The sequence below is a fragment of the Amphiprion ocellaris genome, chromosome 12 (assembly GCF_022539595.1).
Source record: "Amphiprion ocellaris isolate individual 3 ecotype Okinawa chromosome 12, ASM2253959v1, whole genome shotgun sequence".
NCBI classification, from domain to species: Eukaryota; Metazoa; Chordata; class Actinopteri; family Pomacentridae; genus Amphiprion; species Amphiprion ocellaris.
In genome coordinates, this window is record NC_072777.1 from 6,961,585 (window position 1) to 6,983,507 (window position 21,923).

Consider the following 21,923-nt stretch of genomic DNA (forward strand, 5'->3'; position numbering starts at 1 on the left):
AAAAACATGTTTTTAAAGGGCGCACAACAAGAAGTAACACAGAAGAATGTAAGAAATTCCTACCCAGCAACTCGAAGACAGAGATAAAATACAAATGCTGGGACTAATCTGGATCTGAATATGGTCAGAAAACCTTCAATATATATTATTTACTCCGCCAAGGAATGCAGCAGGGTATGTGATAATCGGCGTACATTTGTCTCTTACTCAACCACAGACTAACGGATTTGGATTAAAGTTTCAGAGAAGGTCAGAAATGATACAAGGACCACCTGATTAGATTTTTTTCAGTGATGAGGCCTATAGTCTGGATCCACAGATATGTTAAAGATTTCTGTATCCTTGTCAGATAGCAGCATGGCGTCACTGTAACTATGACAACAAGTGAATGCTAGGTCATCTGCCTGCTGACGATCACATGATTGCGATCCTACTACAAATCCACCACTGTGGACTTATCCGTCAGAAATCATACAACAACTGAACAGCCTTGGAGGAGTACTGCGCTCTCTGAATACTTTTCTTGTTAATTAATTAATTAATTAATTAATTAATTAATTAATTAATTAGAAGTCAGCTCTTCAAAACACTAAAATATGACTCCCCTCTTGGCATATTTGAAAAATCTATGAGTTAACTTTTACAGTTGAATGGATTGTGGCACAGTGCGCCTTGACATAAAAGTATAATTTGGCATCACTATGTGTCTCTTTGTCATAGTGTGTCCTTTTGTGGACATTGAATATCTCTTTTGTCATTTCACTACTCTGTGGGCTCTGTTGTAGTTTTGCATCTTTCTGTAGTATTTTGTGTGTATTTTTAATCATCGTGTCTCTGGTCATTTTACATTTCTTCACGTCTGTCTTTCATTTGCGCTTCTTTATGGATATTTTGTGCCTCTTTGTGGACATTTTGCATCTCTTTGTAGTTATGTGTCTCGTTTTAGTAATTTTGTGACTCATTGGTCAATTTGCTTATGTTTGGGATCATTGTGTGTCATTTTGTGGACATTTTGCATCTCTTGGTAGTATTTTTTGTCTCTTGCTAGACAGCTTGTGCCTCTTCGATCATTTTGGACTTCCAAGTCGCAATTGTCTGTCTGTTGGGTTATTGTGTATTTCTTTGTGGTCAGTTGGAATCTTTTTATGGAGATGTCATTGTATTGTCGTATATTTCATCTCTTTTGGGGCATTGTGTGTCTCTGATTATTTAGAATCCGCTTGTGGACATTGTATCTATTGTATCTATTTGTAAATATGTTGCATATTGTGTTGTGTATTTTGTGTTTCTCAGTGTTTTCCTTTAATTTTGTGGCCTTTTTTTTTTTAAGAGATACTCTGTAGTCCTTTTGCTTCTCTTTATGGGCTTTTTCCCATTCAATTGAAGGAAATTTTATTCTTTCGTCATTTTGTCTCTTTGTATTTGTTGATTGACTTTCAATCCTGAAATGTAACCAATCACTTCAAACTGGCTCTCTAGCCTAAAGGACCTCCTGACCTTCTGGGTACGTGGGCCAGTGCTCAGTGTTTCCAATCAGTAGTCCATCTGTGGCATTAACAGGACAGAAACTGAAAGCTGGCTTTCTAGGCCTGGTGTCTGAGATGAGATATGAGGTCTACGAGGTAAGCCTGATTTCTGCAAGCAGCTGGGTAGATAGGCATTAGCCACCATCTCTGGGGCAAAAGAGACCAAAAAAATCAAATCCGCACATTGATTTCGTGACTATGCACTGTTTAAAACTGATCAGGCTCCAAAAACTCAAACTGGTTAAAGTGGAAGAAGGAACTCAGTCCACACCCTGAGAAAACCTGCGGAGGAAACCCGAATAACAATCTCCTTTCTTTAATTGTTTCAAATTATGAATTAATCTCTAGATAGGACAATCATTCCAGACAATTTCACATGATGTCCTCGTATCATAGCGCACTCCGGGGTAATCAGCAGCACAGGCAATACAAAGCAAATTGAATTTCAGTTTCTTTGTTAATTTTCCTTCCTCTTGCAGATGCTTTCAGACACAGCCGAACATGCCTATCTGATCAGCCTCGAACTGTTTTAACTCTGCTTTTCAGAGTTGTACAAGGTGAACCAGCTGAATTCCTCAGACCGCATTGAAAAGCAACAATGGCCATGACGTCCTTGAGCCAAATATTTTTTCCCCAGCTGCAGTGGAGCTGCCTACTGGCACAGCAGCAAAAGACTGTTTGGATGTGTTGGGCTGCTCCCAGTTAAACAGATGAAAAATGGAGTGAATGTGAATTAGCAGCAGCTGATTGTGTGTTGTTTCTGTTTGGCATCAGGATAGAAAAGTCTGTCGATGTGCTCGTCAACAAATCTGCGTGCTGAGCCACGGTGCCACAGAGCTCCATTAAAACTATTAAAAACACATCAGTGACTCGCACTGTTGTACTGGCTGACACTTCCTTGATTACCATGAACACACACTACAGTTTATTTCGACTCCTACATGCACACTCCTACCACCACTAATACTCAACAGAGCAACAAATGAGGAATAATCCGCCACTGAAAGTAGTCCCTAACAGGTGCGCTATTTCCTTCACTACAATGTTCAGCTGTTTGTGGAAATTACTGACACTTTTTTAAAAGATGAAATTATATATTTGATATGTTTTTTTACAATGCACTTTAAATGGGCTCAGAGCTGAGAGTCACGGACACAGGAGGGAAATCAGAACGTACTGGGAGACCTACTTGCAGGCTGGGTCTTGCTGTGGGATTTGTCGACAACACAGAAAGTAGAGAATGACACCGGCGTTATCTTTTAATCAATTTGGATTTACTCAACCTAAAACTATTAATCTGAGCTTGTGTTTTATTGATTTCAGAGGGGTCACGGGAGTTATGGCGATAATGACCTTTGCAGACAAGTTGTGGTGGCCTGATTATCAGACAGAACTGGTATTTTGTTTCACTTCATTATTTCAGCCCTATTTCAATTTGTTATGCCCGAACCAATTAATAGTGAGTGACACGTTGTTGTGAAAACTTTCCTCGTGTGTTCGAGAGTTGCCGGTTCTCTAAGAATTACAGACTCTGTTTGATGAATCAGATGCATTTGATATTCATGCGGCACAGAGAGAAGGACACAGTTGTTGGCTGTTCTCTGGATGGTCTTGGAGAATTTATTCCATCAGAAAACAAGGACAAATCAGTGTCTGGCTACATGAACAAAGAGTTTTCATCACTGATTCAGCCTGCTTTAAGTGCCAGCATGTTAATGTTGACTTATCCAACTCTCATCTAACTAGCTGCAACTTAGCACAAAAATCAAATGAGCCTCATCAGATTGATATATTGATTACCACATCTAAGGTGCTTATTTGCGACAGGATCAGTCAGCCAATGAAAGTTTGTATCGACATCTGAAAACTGTTCTGCGTAGCTCTTGGTAGAAACACTTTTTTTCACAAAAAATAAAGAAATAAGCAGATTCAAGAGTTACCTTTTCTGTGAGTGTACTTTAGGCAATCAATTCCTTTTCACTTTTATGATCTTGCTGTAATTTTTCATTACTATTGCTAGGTAGCTAGCATGTTACGTAGAAACATAACCCCCATTTCATGCCAGAAAATAAACATATCTTCAAATTGGGAAATGTGAAAGTGATTTGAGTCAAATCTGAAATTGGCATCGTGCACAACCCAAACAAATCTCAAAGGAGCAGGTGGTATTAACCTTGCTATGTGGGAGCTGGTGGTTAATGTATATTAAAAAGCGCTATCAGTAGGGTGGAGTCAACAAATGCAAGTAAAAAGAAGATTAAAGCAGGATTTTATAATACAATATTCAAGCAAGGCAAGTCAAACATTTGGATACATATCTCAGATGTTACTGACAAAAGCTCTGGGACTAGAATTAATCCTGTGTGACTGCCATTTCTGTAATTTGTGAAATAAAAATTACACTGTAAATTATGTACCATATTTATGCAAACACAGACATCCTTTTCTAATGTTCTTCTCGTGCCATTCAGCATTTCTTCCATTTGTGGATTTTTATTTTTGGAAGGCTTTTCAATTTTGTCTGCCTCACTCACGCTTGAGTATTGTGGTGGCTGCCTTGGCAATTATTAATGAAAGTTTGGGCAGCATTTTGGGTGCAAATTCAGGAGGCTCATGTCCCTGCACAGCAGACAGATTCACAGAAAGCTCACATCCGTTAGGAGAGTGAAATCTCACAGGATGATTAGTTGGATGTCATGCATGGCAGCATGTGGCAAGTAGCATTATGCTGTCTCTCAACAGGCTCAACAATTATTATGTGGCAGCCTATTAATAACGTATCCGTGGATAACGTTGGTAAATTGAAGCAGACTTTGTATGTCTTGTGCCACATGAAACACAGAAGTGTGTGTATGAGGGGAAATATCTAAATCACATGAGGTCCTCAGGTAATGCTAATTCTGTTTGAAAAGGCTAAAATGGAACAGAAGCAACTTTGTGGCTACAAATGTGCAAAATCTTGATATACAACAAGCTCCCCTTCAAAGATAAAGCACCTTAGACTGCCATAGAATACCTAACTGTTATGAATGTAATTGTATGTTATTACAGACAGGTATGCATCTCTTTATTAGGCTAATACTAGGCTGCAAAGTGATGTTTGTGCTGAACAGGAGTAGACAAATTTACTGTAAGTCCTTATTGTAAAGGCAGGAGCAGGATTAAGAAAACAGCCCTGCACGCCTCCAGTAGGTGCTGCAGAAATAAGCTGTTCTGTGGCTGATGATAAGACCAGTCTGGGTCTGTTGGAACTGGACTGAGAGTTGCCCTGCAGTTCTTGGAAGTACATAAATCCATCCTCAGGTGATTTTGGACTCCTACTTACCTATTCCATGATTTTCATTGACAACCACTAAATTTTACAACACTACATGTGCTACGACTGTGCTCGATGAGCTTCCTTTATATTTGCCATCAAATATGCAAATAGAGCTGCGCTGCACCACTGCCAGGGTTGGACGCCAGAAGGAAGGGTCAGCGCTGGATTGGTTGGTGCTACCAGGAAGGTTGCAAATATAAAGCCGGGATGACGACGTCGTCTCCGGCTCGGAGGGTCAGAGGGTGTGGCAAACCATCCTACCCTGCTTCCAACCGGCACACATCAGCACATTTCGTTGTTAGTAGTCATCTGTGATTTAGAGGTTATAGTATAATAGGAGTGAGCAGCTGCTTTTTGTGTTAAACTGATTTCTCTTGTTTAATGTAGGATAGCGAGGTAAGACCATGTTTTTCTTTTACCACTTTTTGTTTCGGTAGGTGATTCTTAGTTAACAGATTAGTGGGGTTTTGTTTGTTATTTTGGTTTGGCTCACTCTAGGTTTTAGTTACACATTATCATTGTTTTTGTTAAAACCACATCCTCTGTTTACATCTTTTTATTGTAAATAAACACTGAACTATATGAGAAAACGTGTGTGGTAGCTGCTGGGGACCAGGGGAAGGATGGCTCTTCATGTTATAGTCAGTAACCCCAGGCTGAGCCTAACAGCGTGATTTTGGTACAGTTGCTTTTTGTGCCAAAAATTAACCTGGGTCCTATAAATCATGATCTGAAAGATTTTCAAGACTGAAAATATTTTTCTGCTTCCCTATCATTGTGTGATAACATTTACAGTATCTTTTTCAGCTCAGCAGGACTATTTTAGAATCAATTAGATCTTGCCTGTGTGCCTGTTTTTGTTGAATCAGCAGCAGAATTAAGAGTTTCTTAATGAGCTTCAGACATTGTTTTGCGCTTCTTCTAAGTGTGAGGCGTCTGTAGGCTCAGAAGGAGCAGACAGGGTGTGTTGGTGTGGAGGAGGTTGTTTGTGGCTGACATAATAATAACAAAAATATGACAAACATAAGAAGGTGGGATCTGTATCACGAGAATTCCGGTGATTAATCAGAAAAAATAACAGTAGCAATACTCACCTTTGCTCCAGGCTTAAATAACTGATTTTTATCCACATTCGATATGCATTCACCAGAATTATCTCCCCTATAGTGAGAGAACAAAACAGGGTTTGTTTGAAGCTACATAATAAACACAGATTGTTCCCTCTGGCTGTTTGGAAAATGGATTTTGTTTTGGACTTCTTTAAAAAAAAAAAAATCTTTATAAAAACCAGCCACATTTTGTCTTTGTGGCAATAAAGACAATAACGATGGTGGTTGTGTACTTCTACAATGTTTGTATATGTGTGCTTTTGTGAAATGTTGCTACGACATTGCAGTTTCAGATACGTAGCCTTGATATGTTGAAAAGTTGTTAAACGTGGTGGTTGGGACAGGAACTTGCATGCAGCACACTGTCATGTATACAGCTGGTCCAATCTTTAAGGATTCTTTAACCCCTTGATGTGGCAGCCAGTAGGCTACACCACAGTTGCAAAGTGTTGTTTGACACGGGGCCAGTGTGGGCCGGCAACAGACTGATGGCAGCATTAAAGGTCCCATCCATATAGTAAAAATTGATTTGTTGTCTGTTGTTGCTGTGAAGATACGAAGACATTCTCTTCCACCATTCCTCAAGCCTCCCCACAATTAGATAGCCTTCCAGATTTACAAGTGAGTAACAGTTCAACCCAGGTAATTCATAGCACATAATTAACCAATAGTCGTCCAACTCCAGCTGTCAATCATAGACATTGTGTTCTTCCTGAAGGGGGCGGGATCAACAGTAGCTCATTAGTTTTCGGAGCAAAACAGTCTGTTTAGAACAGCCCGAAAACCAGGGATTATACAGTCACAATGACCATTTTTGCAGTATTTCGAGGTGAAAAACATGAAGACACACTGGAGACGTGAGATTAATTTGGTTAAAAAGGATGTAACATGGAACCATTAGGGTGGGCTTCTATTGTTTCTGTGATAACTTATTGATGACTCACATCTGTCGACCCAAGGCTAGGCTAATGTTTAATCTTGCTGGTAGGATTTACGACCATTTTATCTGTTTTCAACCATGCTGCCTCACTGTAACTGTAGCTGAGCAAGATTTTTCGTGTGCTTAATCCCAGCGGGGTTAACTTCGGCCCTGCAGGCTGGCAGAAGATATGGTTGTATTTCAGTTCTCCTGTGCTGAGACCAGCAGTAAAGTTACAGTTTAAGTAAGTTCACATGTTTCAGACTGTGATTTACATAATCACACAAGGCAGTGAAACACATTGGGCAGTGACACGCTTCACCCCAGTAAAAATGGTAATGTCTTCATGTCAGAGCATTATGAGTCAGCACAAAAAGCACAGTAATGTCACCCATCTAATCAGCACTTTAATTCACTGGCATCTAACGCAGTCATTGATTTTTGTCAACAGCTGCAGCAATTAATCAATTAGTTGTCAACTGCTAAATTAGTCAACAACTATTTTGATAATTGATGAATTGTAAAGTGTAAGTTCTGTGATTCCAGCTTCAAAAAAGTTTATATTTTCTGTTTTTGTTCCTCTTCTATGACAGTGGACTGTATTTCTTTGGCTTGTGCACCAAAGAAGGACTAATCTTGGGTTTTAGCAAACACTGATGAACATTTAAATTTTTTTTTTTGACATTTTATAGACCAAACAAATGGGTTGATTGAGAAAATAATCAACAAATTAATTGACAGTAATAAAAATGTTATTATTATAGGTACAGTAGCTAAGAAACGTATCAGTTCATTATGGGAAGAGTTGATTGTAGAAAAAAATGATTCAACTTTAAAAAATTAACCATTTATCACAAATAAATTCAATTATCCATTTGACACTGTTTATCTAGTTTAGATCATGTTATAAAATGCATCATATCACAAGGAATTATTGTACAGGGAGATACAATACAGTAAATTACATTTGTAGGATGAGTAAGTTCTTAAACAACTGCTGAAAACCTGGTTAAAACTGTCGGTGTGACATTTAACTGCCGACACATATTCTTTGTAGCCAGTTTATGATTGATAGAGTTAGAATCCGTGGACTGACAGATTTTATGTGCTCGATGTTTTTGAGTTATAAAGAAAGTTTTAAGGAAACACTGTCAGTAAAATCTTGTTTTGCCAAACCTTAGCTCCAGGCTGCAGAGAAGCTGATGGAGTGCCTGATCGCGCTGGGGAGCAGCAGCATGTCAAAGTCCTTTCTCATTCGTCACATCCTCTCTGAGATCAGCGCTCTGGCCGATCAGCTCTGGCAGGCCTTCCAGGTAAATATCCCCGCTGTTTTCAACACACCTGCCTCTGCTCTGCCGTCGCTCTCCTCCTGTTCTTCTTTTGCTTCTTTCTGTTTTGGCTCAGTGACAGTGTTGATCCGTTTGGTTTCTTTCTCTCTTTACTGCACTCTGATAAGCTGCAGTTTTAGCCTCCCTGTGACACTGCAGTATTGCCGAAGTGGTCTGAAAATTTTACCGTTCATATAAACAGCAGTTCATGCGTAACCATACTGAGATCATCAATCTGTCACTCTTACTCTCACTAGCTTTGTGTCTATTTATTTCTGTGACTTTCTCCCCCACAGACTCTCTTTCTCTGTCTCACACACATTTTTATTTCACCTTTTAGCTCTCAGAGAAGCAGCCTTTGTGTGAAGCTTCAGGTGCAGACAGTCTGCCCTATTGACTCATTGCCGCTGTCACTTCTGAACCACCATAATCAATACTGCATCCCACCAGTTTCCTGTCTGCCATGTATTCAAACGTCTCTCAGTAGCTTTGGTCACCACCTGAGTCACAGGCCGGGCGAGAGCTGCGTTTGGCTGGCCTGCTTCCTGTGAAAGGCAGAGCTGAGTGTCAAGCCACCAGGGGTCCTTCCAAATGGAAATGTGCAAAAAAGGAAAAGGATACAGATGATTTCCCCCCTTCACCCCTCCTGCTGAGCCTCCCTCCCACTCAGCAGGGTCGGTCATGCTCACTTGTTTTTCTCCTTCTCGAGAGAGCCTCTTGAGTCAGGCGATGCAAAAAGAATTTTATCAACACTGCATTTTTGAGAGCCAAGTTTAAGAAAGGAAAAAAACAGCTGAACCCACTGTTCACTGGAGATATTGATAGTGCAGAACAGCCTTGAGCTGATGTAGAGCCATTGTGTCCTACAAACTCACAGTAATGGCTATTTGTACACAGGACTTGGAAGAATCAATCCCCCATAAACTTGTCAGATACAAGAGGATCTCTGTCGTCATCCCCTGTGCATTCACAAAACCTGTAGCCAACCTCTTCATGTGATAGTTTGACATTTCAAAGCACATAGACGGCCACAGCTGTATCCATGGAAACGTGTGAGGAGTCTACCACTTCTTTAAAGACAAAGGAAGAGACGGTGAGATTGCTTTTGTCTCAGTGTGTTTGAAGACTGAGCCGGTGGACTGACTTATTTGCTTGTAGCTCCATGCCTACAGCTCTCTGTGGTTCGTTCTCTGAGGGGGAGCGAGGTCTCAGGGGAAGAGCTCTGTGCCTGCCATTATGCAAAAACTGTAGTGCAGATGACATCTATATTTCCTCTAACATTTTATGCACTTAGCTCATGCTGTTATCCAGAGTGAATGATAATGGGTGCCACAGTTGAACTTTTAGTTCTTAAATCTTCAATGGATACAAACTGTTGAGTTTGTCAGAGGTTAGTGATAACAATGTCTAGAGGTTATGTAGAAACAAAGTACTCTTTAAAACTGAGAGGAAATCAAATGGCCTGGCTAAACTAATTATCAAGAACCCCAAATATTTTCTTGTTGCTGTTAAATTGCTGTAAGTATTGACTTGTGTGTAGCGATAAACCTACAGAGAATTGTCAGCTGTACAGAGCTTTATAGTGAGTTCCAACTCATTGTTTAGCTGCCCAGTCTGCAACTTTACTGTTCTGGTTCACTGTCAGTGTTCTCAGGGTGTTGTTTTTGGCAGCAGCAGGCAGCTATTTTTTTTTTTTTTTAGAGAAACAGCACTAAAAGAAGCCAGCTAACACTACCTTCCAAACAGAAAAAAAAACATACAGACAAATTCAGACCTGCTAGTGAACATACTGTAGTAAAGTATGTTGTGCGTATTTCCACAAGGAGTTGGTAGAAACCAAAAACAGAATGAAAAGAGAATGAATGTTGGACTTGGATTCATCAGGTGGATGCAAAGTTCATTCCAAATGAAATATACTGTGTTGTAACTGGGACCAAAAAAAAAAACACTCATTATAATAGATCAATACCTGATGGTATCTAAATGCTTTGGGTGGATTAACAAAAAAATTCTGTTTCCAATTGTTACGATCCAACCTCTAGGGTCACCTGGATGCAACAAGATAACCAGAATGTTATTGGGTCAGGTAAAAGGAATTTATTGTTCAGTAGCAAACTGAACATAAAAGTGGTCAGACAATAAAACACAAGACTGGTGGATGTTGCCAAATCAAAGAACAGAATATAACAAAATGAAGGCTAACAGAGTTTGTGAAACTATCTAAACACAAGCAAATAATTGAACTCCCTAGCCAAACACAGAAAACACAGAAGCAACACCCACCACAAGTAACAGGAACTAATACATCAGTGCACAGAACGAGCTGAACAAACCTGGTCCCTCTAAACACACATACTGAACACACAGTTCATGAAGACTCTAAATACTGAACATCTTCTTCACTAAATTGGAGGACTGCTAACTGGAGCCTCAGTCTCCACTGAGTCTGGAGGCTCCACGCCAAATTAACAGCCGCCAACAGAAGCTTGAAACGTCTGTAGTACCCACCACGAGTATCTACAGACCGACGGACCACACAGGAAAACAATACACAACTCACATAGAGACACCAGGGAAAACTGACCACAACTACCAGCCGCCCCGACTGAGAGTCTTGGTTGCAGATATACTGGTGTGTGGTGATTGCTGGGGTCTTCTGGGAGCGGGAGTCTTGGTGGTGGACCAATCGGATGTGTCAGGAGGCGGGGAGATCAAGGGCTGGAGTGCAGATCTTCTCCTCCAGACTCATCAGCTGAGATGAGTGGCAACTGGGGTTGCAGAGAGGCTCCCAAACCAGCCACCGCTGGGCCCACACATAAAATCTCCCCATACAAGAGGCCAAGAAGGAAACCACCCAAAGAACAGGACGGCACACAATTACATGTGGCCTTAACACCCATTATTTTATGATCTTAATTTAAATTATCCAGTATCGATTCTAATAGTTTGTCGATTGAGCTTTGCTGTTGTGCCTTCTCTCAATAAGCGTGTTACAGTCGGTGCTATCTGTAATCTGTAATGCGTAAGTGGTGGTTATATGTTGTGTGTGGTTCAGTTTGCTTTGTGGAAATGGAATTCTAACAATGAACACAGCAGGAATATTTTAGGTGAAAACAATGTGGATGATAGCTGGATACATTTTAAATCATGACAGTCTTGTAAACTGTGGCGTGAATAGTTTACAGTTTACTGGTCTGTTGTGACTCATGATTGTTAGCTGACTCCGTCTCCTCGCTGATCTAAAGATTATCTCTATGAGAAGCACAGACTTAAAGAAGACTGTGCACACTGATGTAATTTCTGTTTGGGTTTGCTGATATTATCTTGGTCCATGAGAAATGAAGCCGAGGAGGTTGTGGATTCTGATTTATTATGTCTGTCTCTGCCGGGCAGCTAACGTTAGCTAGCAGCTGTCTCCTGATCTCAAGCCGACGTCAACACAAATGGTTATAATGGTTTAGTGAGCAGGCCTTCAGTTTCTGCTCTGTATGAGCTCAGAGTGATCATTAAAGTTGATCTCTGTAATGAGTGGAAGCAGCTGGTACTGACAGTTCATGTCCTGCTGTATGGGATGGCATTTATTTTTAATCTATGCATGCAGGGCTGTTGCAGCTTTCATTATTCTCTTGGAATGTCTTTGCACATGTAAACCTGAAAAATAAGGGTATATCATATTTTAATCTTTGAACTGAAAAAAAACATTTAAAACAAGGAAATGTGTTGGCAGTTTAATTATAATGTACATTTTCATGTCAAGGAAACAATAGCGCTGCTGCTCAGTTGTTGAATGCAGAAGAAATTTCAGTTTCCAGGATACATTTTGAGAAGTGCTTCATGCAAAGATTGGGAGGTTACATCAGGAGATCAGTGCCAGGTCCAGGCCTTGTAGAGACAGAAATAAAGTTTAAGGCTGATTTACAATATTTCTGCTTTCACCTCAATGCAGTCGAGGTGGATGAAATTTCATTTGTGGTGCTCACTGTACTGAAAAATTACATATAAAAAATTAAACGTATCTTTTCAGAAGAAGCAGTTGCTTTGGACAGTCTGCAGATTTTGAAGTAAAGTTGTGTTAGTAGTATGAGAGAGATACTGTTTCTGGAAAGACATCTTCCACTTACATTTTTTATGCTATTTTATTCATCTCCAATAATTTGGCATTGAGTCATAAATCTTTGCAATAATTAACTCTGAACTGTTGCAAGTAGAACCATGAACCAAAATCAATCTTCATTGCTGGATGTCACTAGAGATAACTGAGAAAATATTTTTAGTGGGTTTTGTAAGATGCCCACTTAAAGCTCAATGAATTGAAACAAAAAGCCCAAATAGGTCTAAGCACAAAAAATACACCAATTATTGTAAATAACTATAAATAGAACTACTCGTTTTGACATCCCTTTAAGAATCAAAGTATTAATGATTTCTTTAGAAAGTGAGCTGATATAATCAGAGAGTAAGCAATACCTACTGGCATGATTGATAGTTCCCTTCCATGTAAGGCCTGAGTCTTAAATAGGGGGCAACACTGTGGTTTGGTGCCAGTAATTGATCAATGTGGAAGAAGCAGAGTGTAATAGTTTCAACCGGGAGTGGAACATATAAATGACCTAATTTGTCATTTACGTTGTTACCTTGGAATGTCCTTTGATATGAGTTGCTGCCTCAGGTGAACCAGGTATTCCAAATATCTCAGGATTGTTTTCATGAGTGACATGATAATGGAGCGAATGGTTGACATAGACTAGTGCAGCGTCAGCAGTAGTGTGGACATTGTTCCAGACCGTCGTAGTGAAGAGAGAGCTGGCTTTTGAGGCAAAGCTCTTGATTTACCAGTTGATCTTCCAACCCTCATCTATGGTCATGATCTCTGGGAAGTGACTGAAAGACTGAGATTGTGGATACAAGCAGGCAAAATTAGTTCCCTCCTTGGTTATAAATTGAGAAGCTCTGACATCGGGGGAGAACTGGGAGTAGAGTCATTGCTCCTTTACACTGAAAGGACGTAGCTGAGGTGGTTCGAGTATCGAGTCAGGAAACCTTCTTGGTGCTTTCCTTTGGAGATGTTCTATATATCTCATGTGGCCTGGGAATGCCTTCGTATTCCTCAGGAGGAACTACTAAACTTTTGCTGTGGAGAGGGACTTTTCGATGCCTTGTTTAGCCTGCTACCACAGAAGAAAATGGAGGGATGAACTTTTAAATGCATAAAGAGGAGAAAACTCTTTTATGTTACTTTGAGTTCAGCTTTATAGTATTATTTCAGGTCATCAGACCAACAAAGCCTTCACTATCACCAAGAAAAGCAAGATCAATATGTTTTACTGCTGAGTAAACAAATCATAAAGAATAGATTGTACATATACATATCTGCTTTTGCTGTTTCGTTGTGCTTATGAACTTGCTACAATTTGAAAAGCTTCAAAAAGGATACTGTCAAATTGTCAGCTTCTTTACTTGTATTTAGCAGGTGATTTCTGCCTGAATGCTTGTGATGCTAAGCTAACGCTACCAGCATGGTAGATCTAAGAGGTAACTTAGAGAGTGACACTAAACTGTGTGTCACTTAGCTGACGACCCACTGGGACTCTACAAAGACCCTGTGGGTGCTTCTTGTTCCCTGTTTGAAAACCACTGAGCTCTGAAGCTACCACCACCCCCTGTATTAAACTAAGAGCTTTCATGCTCTCCCCAGGCTGTGTGAAAGCAGGCCTCTGACTCTCCATCAGCAGTGCTGAGTGAAAAGTATTTCTCAGCGTGGAGGATTTCCTTCGACTGGAAAACCGTCTTGTGGATGGATTCTCTGTCTCTATAATTCTACAAAATTGTTCTAATATGTAGCCTATAAATCCATAGGTTTGTGCAGAAGCTTTTTAAAAGCCAGCAACCTCTAAATATGAGAACTCCAATTTGGTATTAATATGTGTTTTGATGCAAAAAATGTCAAATTTTAATTGTAGGAGCAAATATGTCCCATTTTTAATTCAAAAGCTGCATAGACACTCTTACCGTGTGCTTTTTTTTTTTTTCACTGAACATCATGTTTTGTGTGCTTTAGGTTCTGTTGGACATTGTGTCAAGAAAGCCTTGCTGTTATAATGCCATTCATTGTTATTTTGTTTGTGTCTACACTTTACCGTATGGTTTTAGATACTGAAAGTAAAGTGGAGATGCTTTCAGAAGTAAGTAACTTTGTTCAAAGACTCTTGGGACAGTTCTTCTGTGGATTTAGTCAGTCTCAGTGCATTTTTTCTCTTCCTTTTCATTAAACACAGAAATACAGTTCGGCTCCATGATGTTGAAATAAGGGCTCTGTGGTGGTCAGGCCATCTGCAGCAGGACTTCTTGATGTTTTTTTTTGGCTGAGGATAGGTTTTTTTGACTCTGTAAATGTAAACTAAGTGTGCAAGTATTTACCATTTTTATAATGACTCACCCAATTCAACAAGGGTGCAGAAAATCGATGCTTAAGGTCACACAGTTAATTAAATGGATATTATCTGAATGCAGTGAATGTGTCTCAAGTGATTGTAGTATAAAGACACTTGTATCTGGAAGGTCTAGTCACTGGTGAATCAGTACTTCTGGTCATAACTACACTATAAAGACACAACACTCTGAGCAACTCCCTGAACAGATTATTAAAAAGCACAAGTTAGGGAATTTGTCAATACATCTTCCAAGTGACTGAATATACCTTACAAATAAATCCATCATTGAGAAATGGACAAAATATAGTCAGGTATAAATCTACCTCCAGCAGGCTGTCCTCAAAAAAATGAGTGACTGCACAATAAACAGACTATTGAGGAAGGCCACCAAGACACCTATGATTCCTATGAAGGAGTTACAAGCTTAAGTGGCTGAGATAGGAGAGACTGTGCATACATCAACTGTTGCATGTTCTTCACCATTGCTCGGCTAGGATTCACCAGAAAACAAGTGGGAGACTTTGAAGTCAGCTGGAATAAGACGAAAATTTAGCTTTTTGTCGATCAGTCTGAATGCTATGTTTAGCGAACACCGAACTTTGCACATCATCACAAACACACCAGCCCCACCATGAAGCATGGTGGTGGCAGCATCATAATGTAAGGTGTAGAGGACTTGTAACTGGAGAGTGTAAAATAAATGCTGCAAAGTACAGGGACATCCTGGAAGACAAACTGATGCAGTCTACAAGAGAATTGTGACCAACAGAAGACAATGACCCAAAGAATACAGCCGAAGTTTCACAGAAATGGTAAATATTGTGGAGTAGCTGAGTCACAGGCAGTAGTGGCATAATAATGGCAATTACAGTTATACTGCAGTATAGGTTGCCTGTTCTTCACTCTGTCTTTGCTATGCATTTCCATGCACTTCTGATAAAAAAGCACCGATTACATTTATCCACACAGAGCATTAGTCATAGTCACTGCACATTGAAATTCACATGAATCTTTTGGGAATTGGAGTGATGCGAAACCTTGGTTTGAGACCTTGTTTGAGATGAGCAGTACTCACTCAGGGCTAATAACTGTCTCTTGAAAACTGATAATGCAACATTCTGTTGGTATTCATTCCATTTTTTTTGTGCTGAATTTCCTTGGAAATAAAATACTGGGAATGAGGCTTCATCATACAGGGTTATATCGAGGTGTTTTCTACCAGTGGGTGAGATGGTATGTGCATTGTTGTCCTTGGTTTTAGTCTCTGAATGTGGAGTTTACCTAACAGGAAAACAACTAACGGATTCTTTTTTACCTTTCCATGCTGTGGACCTGATCCAATCCAAAACTTAATGTATGGCTTAACGCTTGTAATTTTATTTACTTCTCTAAAAAATCAGTTTCAGACTTGAATTTATGCTCTACATATGGCGTAACACAATAAAGTTGTTTAAGGAGGGGGTTATGTTCCAGACCCCCGTGCGATAGATGAAAATCTGAGAAGTAGTGACAGTATTTATTTTAGTATTTATATATATTTTAAGGCTTTATAAACCCTACCCACACACCACACAACACCGCAGAGCAACACTATGTGCAGCAATCAGCTGTCTATGTGAAATAGAGGCCAGATGCTGAATGCTGCTATAGACGGGAGACAGAAGAGACTGACGCTGAGCCAATCAGTGCCCAGTGCTGCACACTACGCATTTTATTTCAATTAAATATTCTTTAATATGTTTTAATTATTACTTTTTAAATATATTTTTTATATTGTTTTCATTTTTTAGGCTAGAAAATACTTATTTTACTGCAAAATAATTAAAATAATGTAGCGATCGCAGAGCTGGTTGCTATGACTGAACTGTTGTGCTGCAATGCACCATGGGAGTTCGGGTTGTAAGGGGTTTAGATGTCATTATTGTGGTTTATGTTAGTGTTACAGTGTTTGTTTTTTATTGTGTTTTTGTGGTTTAGTCGGCCTAGTTAGTTTGGTTGTTATGTTGTCAGGACTGTGAGTGTGAAGTGCAGTGTGTTTGATGACTTCCTGCCACATTTTATACAGTGTTGCTTTCTGTGCGTGTCAAAATATAAGCATCTGCCAGTTGCAGAGTGCATTAAAGGCAGATATTCTTTATCCAGCGCCATTCTTCAACGCAGCTCGCCACAATAATAAATATGTAAAAATACCTATATACTGCAAAATCCCATGATATAGCGAAAAATCCACGATACCAAATGCAATTTAAAAATCCGCGATACAGTGAGACCCTGAAAAGTGAACTGCGATATGTTGAGGGACCGCTGTATTCATGAAATGAATGATGAAACCACGTGACCTGAACTTTCCAATAATTGTAGTTGCTTGACTGTGTGGCAGACTGTTAGTGAGGATAAATAGTTTTGACTTTACATCGGATTTGATCATAGTTATGATCTGCAAACAGCTATGTGTTCATCTCCACACCCATTGCTACTGTTTAAATTACTCCTGAACTTTTTCTTGCATTTGTTGATATTGATTCACTGCAGTCATTACATGCATATTAACATTTTATGTGCGGATATGTGAATATATCACAAGAGAGAGAGGAGATGAAACTTTGCAATTATGTATATTACATAATGCATTTGTTCAGAGTGAAATAATAGCATTGTGAAGACAGATTAAGCTTAAATAATATATTTTTTAGGTTCTATTGTATTTCTCCATCTTACAGTGAGATACATGGTAAAACATAACAATTTCATAATTATAGATATTTTTCTGGATATGAAGGCCAGTATAAAAAAATCTGCAAGTCTTGTCTTATCAGATCAGTTGTTGGAAAATCTGGAAAAAAATAAGAAATAGCCTCGGGTTTATATAGTTAAACAGTCACAAATATTACTAGAAATATAATTGAGGAAGATAGAAAAGTCTTTTAAAAGAATTTGGGTGTCTAACTTCAAGCTCATTCCTTTGTTGAAGTGCACGATCAAGTAACAGTTTTCAAAGCTATTCGCTCCTGTGATCTGGTGTCTTGGCTGTTGGCATGTTCAATATCTTGGCAGCGTAGATACCAATAGTCTTATAAATGAAAAAACAGGTGAAAGTTGCATTTTGAAAATAACCCTAAAATTCAAATGTCAGTCCTTCAGCTTTCCAGCCACCTACCTGCTGCCCTCATCAGGTTAAAGCTAACAAGCTTTCTACAACGTCTGTGTCATCCAAAGTAAACCTTTGCATGTTTGTGCTTAAAGCATTTGCTGCATCTTCCCCTGTCTGTCAGAAAGGTGCTGTGCACATTATTTTTAGTGTCTGTCTGTGATTTATGTGGGTGTTTAGGTTCAGTTAACCCTTCAATCCTGCTGATAACAGAAACATATGGTTTGCTGGTCTGACTCTTTCTTCTTCTGCACCCATCAGTGAAGGTCACTGCTGGACAAAATTGTCAGTGAGAAACCTTTTTATTTAGATGCTTTACTACCATTTCAAACTGTTAATATGTGGAAGCTAACAGACATTATTTTAAAAGAGAAAGAAGCAGTAGTAGTTCTGAACTCTGTCATTGCAGTCGAATGGCTAAATAGTACCTTAGCAATATAAAATAGTATAAAGCGTGGCCTACCACTACAGTGAATGTCAAACAGGCTTCACCCTTTTTGCAGCTGCTGGTTAAGAGAGCAGACTGCTCCCCATCTGTCCTGGGACTCTTAGCTGACTCAGGCGTTTATGTTCCAGAGGTTGAGAGGACAGGCGATGATGGCTGAAGGGCTTTGTTTCATGTTCACACATCATCAGCCTTATTTCTGTTTTCATGCACATCATAGTGCTTAGGACCTGAGTGGACGCTCTGGGCGTTTGTCTGGAAATGTCTAGCAGGACGTCTGCTGGTTATTAGAATGTTCTCTACTTGAATTCTCTAAAGGCAAGAGCACCAAGAGGCCTTAATGCCGTATAATCAAATTGTACAAATACACTTGTTGTTGTTTTCCAGTAGCTACAGTTACTAATCAACATTTATTGCTGTGTTTTTCAGCAATTAAACTGGCCTCAACATATTAGTTTACAGTGCTACTGGCATTTTTTAATTAATTATTGTTCTTTTTTTTAAACAATCAACAGATATTTTTAATATTAATTATATGTTTGGTGTTCCTTTCATCCTTTCGGGAAAGTTGTGCCTGTCCCTGGCAATATAATTTCATACAATGAACCCAAATAGTTAAACCTCTGTCTTTAGCTCATGCCTTGTTTTTTTGAGGAACAAAAGTAGTGAAGGTTACTAGTTGTTAGATAGAGAGAGAAAAAAACATTTAATGATCCCAAACTGTCATATTTTAATGCTCAAAAATACAAACTTGTGCATGCAAGGATGAATTTTAATGTTGATTAATCTTTTGGTCCTAAAATGCCAGTAAATAGAAATAGAATATTTACAGTTTGTGCATTCCAGCTGAAGTATTCATACACATTTTTAAGCACTTGCAGATCCAATCATCACTAAAGCATACTGCGTCAGGCAAGAGAATACATGCAAACAAATATAATGGTCACATTTAAGGTGTTTCATGATATCAACTCATCTAACTCATGAATAATGCAAGACAATATTCCACCTTAAAAGTTGCTGGTAGCTGCAAGTGGCTTTTGAATAGCACAGTCGTTTAATACATTTTTATCCTACACAACATTAACTAATGTCGAAAAAATGTTTTCACTTTGACATGAAAGAGTTTTTTTTTTTTTTAATTCTTGTCAAAAAAGCCAGATTATATTGGCCGTGATTCTACAGTGAAAAACAATGAAACAGGAAAACCTTCAAGTGAGAATGAATAGTTCTTCATTATATGCAGAATGAAGTGCTTTATTGTTGAGGCAGACCCAGGAGAACAGAGCAGGTGTCTCCTCAAACTAGAGGTGGCAGATTTGTGCTTGCTGTATATTGGTGCTTTGCACATGTATTGTTGCTAAGTTCTGCTCTTTTCCATCTTTATCACTAGATAGGAAATTCATCCACGTCATACTTGGCTTGCTTTGCCTTTGTACAGGAAAATGTCGTTTTCAGCTGTAATTGCTGAGACTATCTTTGTGGTTGCTGTAAATCCTGGGATCTGCAGTTTATTTTGTGACCGTACGCTCTCCCCCACAGCAAAGTTAAAACCTGCTTCCATGAGATTTCCTGTGGGACCTGTGGTATCCCAGTGCAGTCCGCTACATAGTAGCAGGTATGTGTGGGTTCGCCTTGACATTACTGTAGGCCCTGGGGCTGTGAATGTTTTGGAGGCACAGATAACCGGGCAGCGTTGCAGACTTGGATGGAATAATTAATCACTCTATGGAAGTGCAGAAGAATGTCATTCCACACAACACAGAGAAGGTCTTTATCCATTTATCCTCACTGCATCCTGACAGCCATGCTACTGTCAGGACTGTGCCCTGCGGCGCTCTCCAAGGTGCTGGATGACTCCCTCGCTGCCACCAGCAGCACAATCAGCACCTTAGAGAGCGCTGCAGCACACAGGCCTGACAAATACGGGACCGGAGCCAGGATGAATATGCAGTACCCTCAGAAATGCTAAATAACAACAACATGAGAACACTCGACAAAAATTGTTCAGGAGCGGCAGCATCAAAACAGCTGTTTGCAGCTTGAACTCTCAAGAGACACAGTGTATTTAATAGAATGTGAAGTGACAAAAAATACATTTAGTTACGTTAATGAAATTATTTTCCTGTATAATTGTAGCACAAGAAAACAATACCATACAATCCATGATAAAAATATTTCAATAATCACATCAAATAAATAAAGTAAGTCAAATTTATTTATGAAGCACCTTTCACAGATACAAAATCACAAAGTGCTTTACAACAATAACAAAACAAGGATAAAAATAAAGACAATAATGATAAAGGTAGTAAATTGTTGAAACAGCTAAAATACAGTGCATCAAAACAACAAATAAAATGAAGCAGTTACAGGTCAACCAAAAGCCTGTTGGAAAAAAAAAACGTTTTCAACTGCCTCATAAAAGCGTCACAGGAGTCGACTGATCTCAGCTGTAGAGGAAGAGCATTCCACAGTTTTGGTGCGAGACCTTGGAAAGCACAGTCACCGTGGGTTTTATACTTGGAACGAGGGACAACAAGTAATTTTTGTTGGCCTGACCTGAGAGCTCTCTTTGGGGCGTACGGGTGAAGGAGGTCGGAAATATTCCGTGGTGATCGGCCACGTAAGCCTTAGAAGTTAGCACCAGTATTTTAAAATGTACATGAAAGCTGATTGGAAGCCAGCAAAGAGAGGATAGGACTGGGGTGATGTGGGATGTCCAGTTCGTTCCTGTGAAAAGACGAGCAGCTGCATTTTGGACTGTTTGAAGACGATTAAGAGAGGATTGATTTAAACAGGTAAAAAGGGCATTGCAATAATCTAAACAGGATGAAATAAAACCATGTAAAATCATCTCCAGTTCCAATTTGGATACCATGGATTTTAACTAAGCTATGTTACGCAGATGGAAAAAACAGGAACGTGTTAGCTGGCTGACATGGTTGTCAAGTGACGGAGACTGATCAAAAATCACATCTAAATTTCTAATGCATGGTTTAACACAGACGCCTAATGGCCCAATATGCTGTTTAATGGATGTTCATCAAAAACCCAATTAATCTGTTCTTCAGTTTAAATGGAAATGGTGCAATGGTTGAATGAAAAAACAGAAATAATCTCAAAAGAAATACAAGTCCTTCAGACCACCGTTTGAAACCTTTTACAGTAGAAATGCATTGATTAAAACTAAGGGGGAAAAATTACAGGGTTATACAGAGCAAAGTGTGACTGCCATCCTCTTTCTTCCTCCCTCCTTTAGAAGTGCTTTTTTCTGGTGTTCTTCCCCTAAAACTCCTTGACTGTGTGTTTAAAATCCATGGCCTAAAGAATGTGGCTTTAGGGTGAGGTGGCTCAGTGTTTACCCGGATCAATCAGGCGGCCAGAACTAATTAAAGCTTCAGTCTGTTGGATCCTTTGTCAGCTCATTCAGTCCATTAAAAAGATGATTGAGTGATCCCTCAGTCGCGCCTCCAAAATATGTCTATACAACATGTCTCATTTTCATCCTTTGTCTACTAGTTTGCACATAAACCAATCAGCCGCAAAATTAAAACTTCTTAGTATTGTGTAGGTTCATCTCTTGCTGCCAAAACAGCTCTGAATCACTGGAGCATGGTCTGGCACTAGGACACTAGAATCGGAGCCTTTTGGTCCTGTGTAGCAATGTGAATAAAAATATATTAACCGATGAGGCG

At 39.4% G+C, this 21,923-nt stretch overlaps 1 protein-coding gene across 1 annotated transcript in view; it reads left to right on the forward strand.

Annotated features, from left to right (window-relative positions):
* Window positions 1-21,923, forward strand: part of mei4 (meiosis-specific, MEI4 homolog (S. cerevisiae)) — an 85,110-nt gene that overhangs the window by 24,695 nt on the left and 38,492 nt on the right. The window contains exon 4 of the mRNA XM_023279219.2: window positions 8,055-8,186. Within this exon, the coding sequence (XP_023134987.2) occupies window positions 8,055-8,186 (132 nt within the window). The remainder of the gene's footprint in view (window positions 1-8,054; window positions 8,187-21,923) is intronic.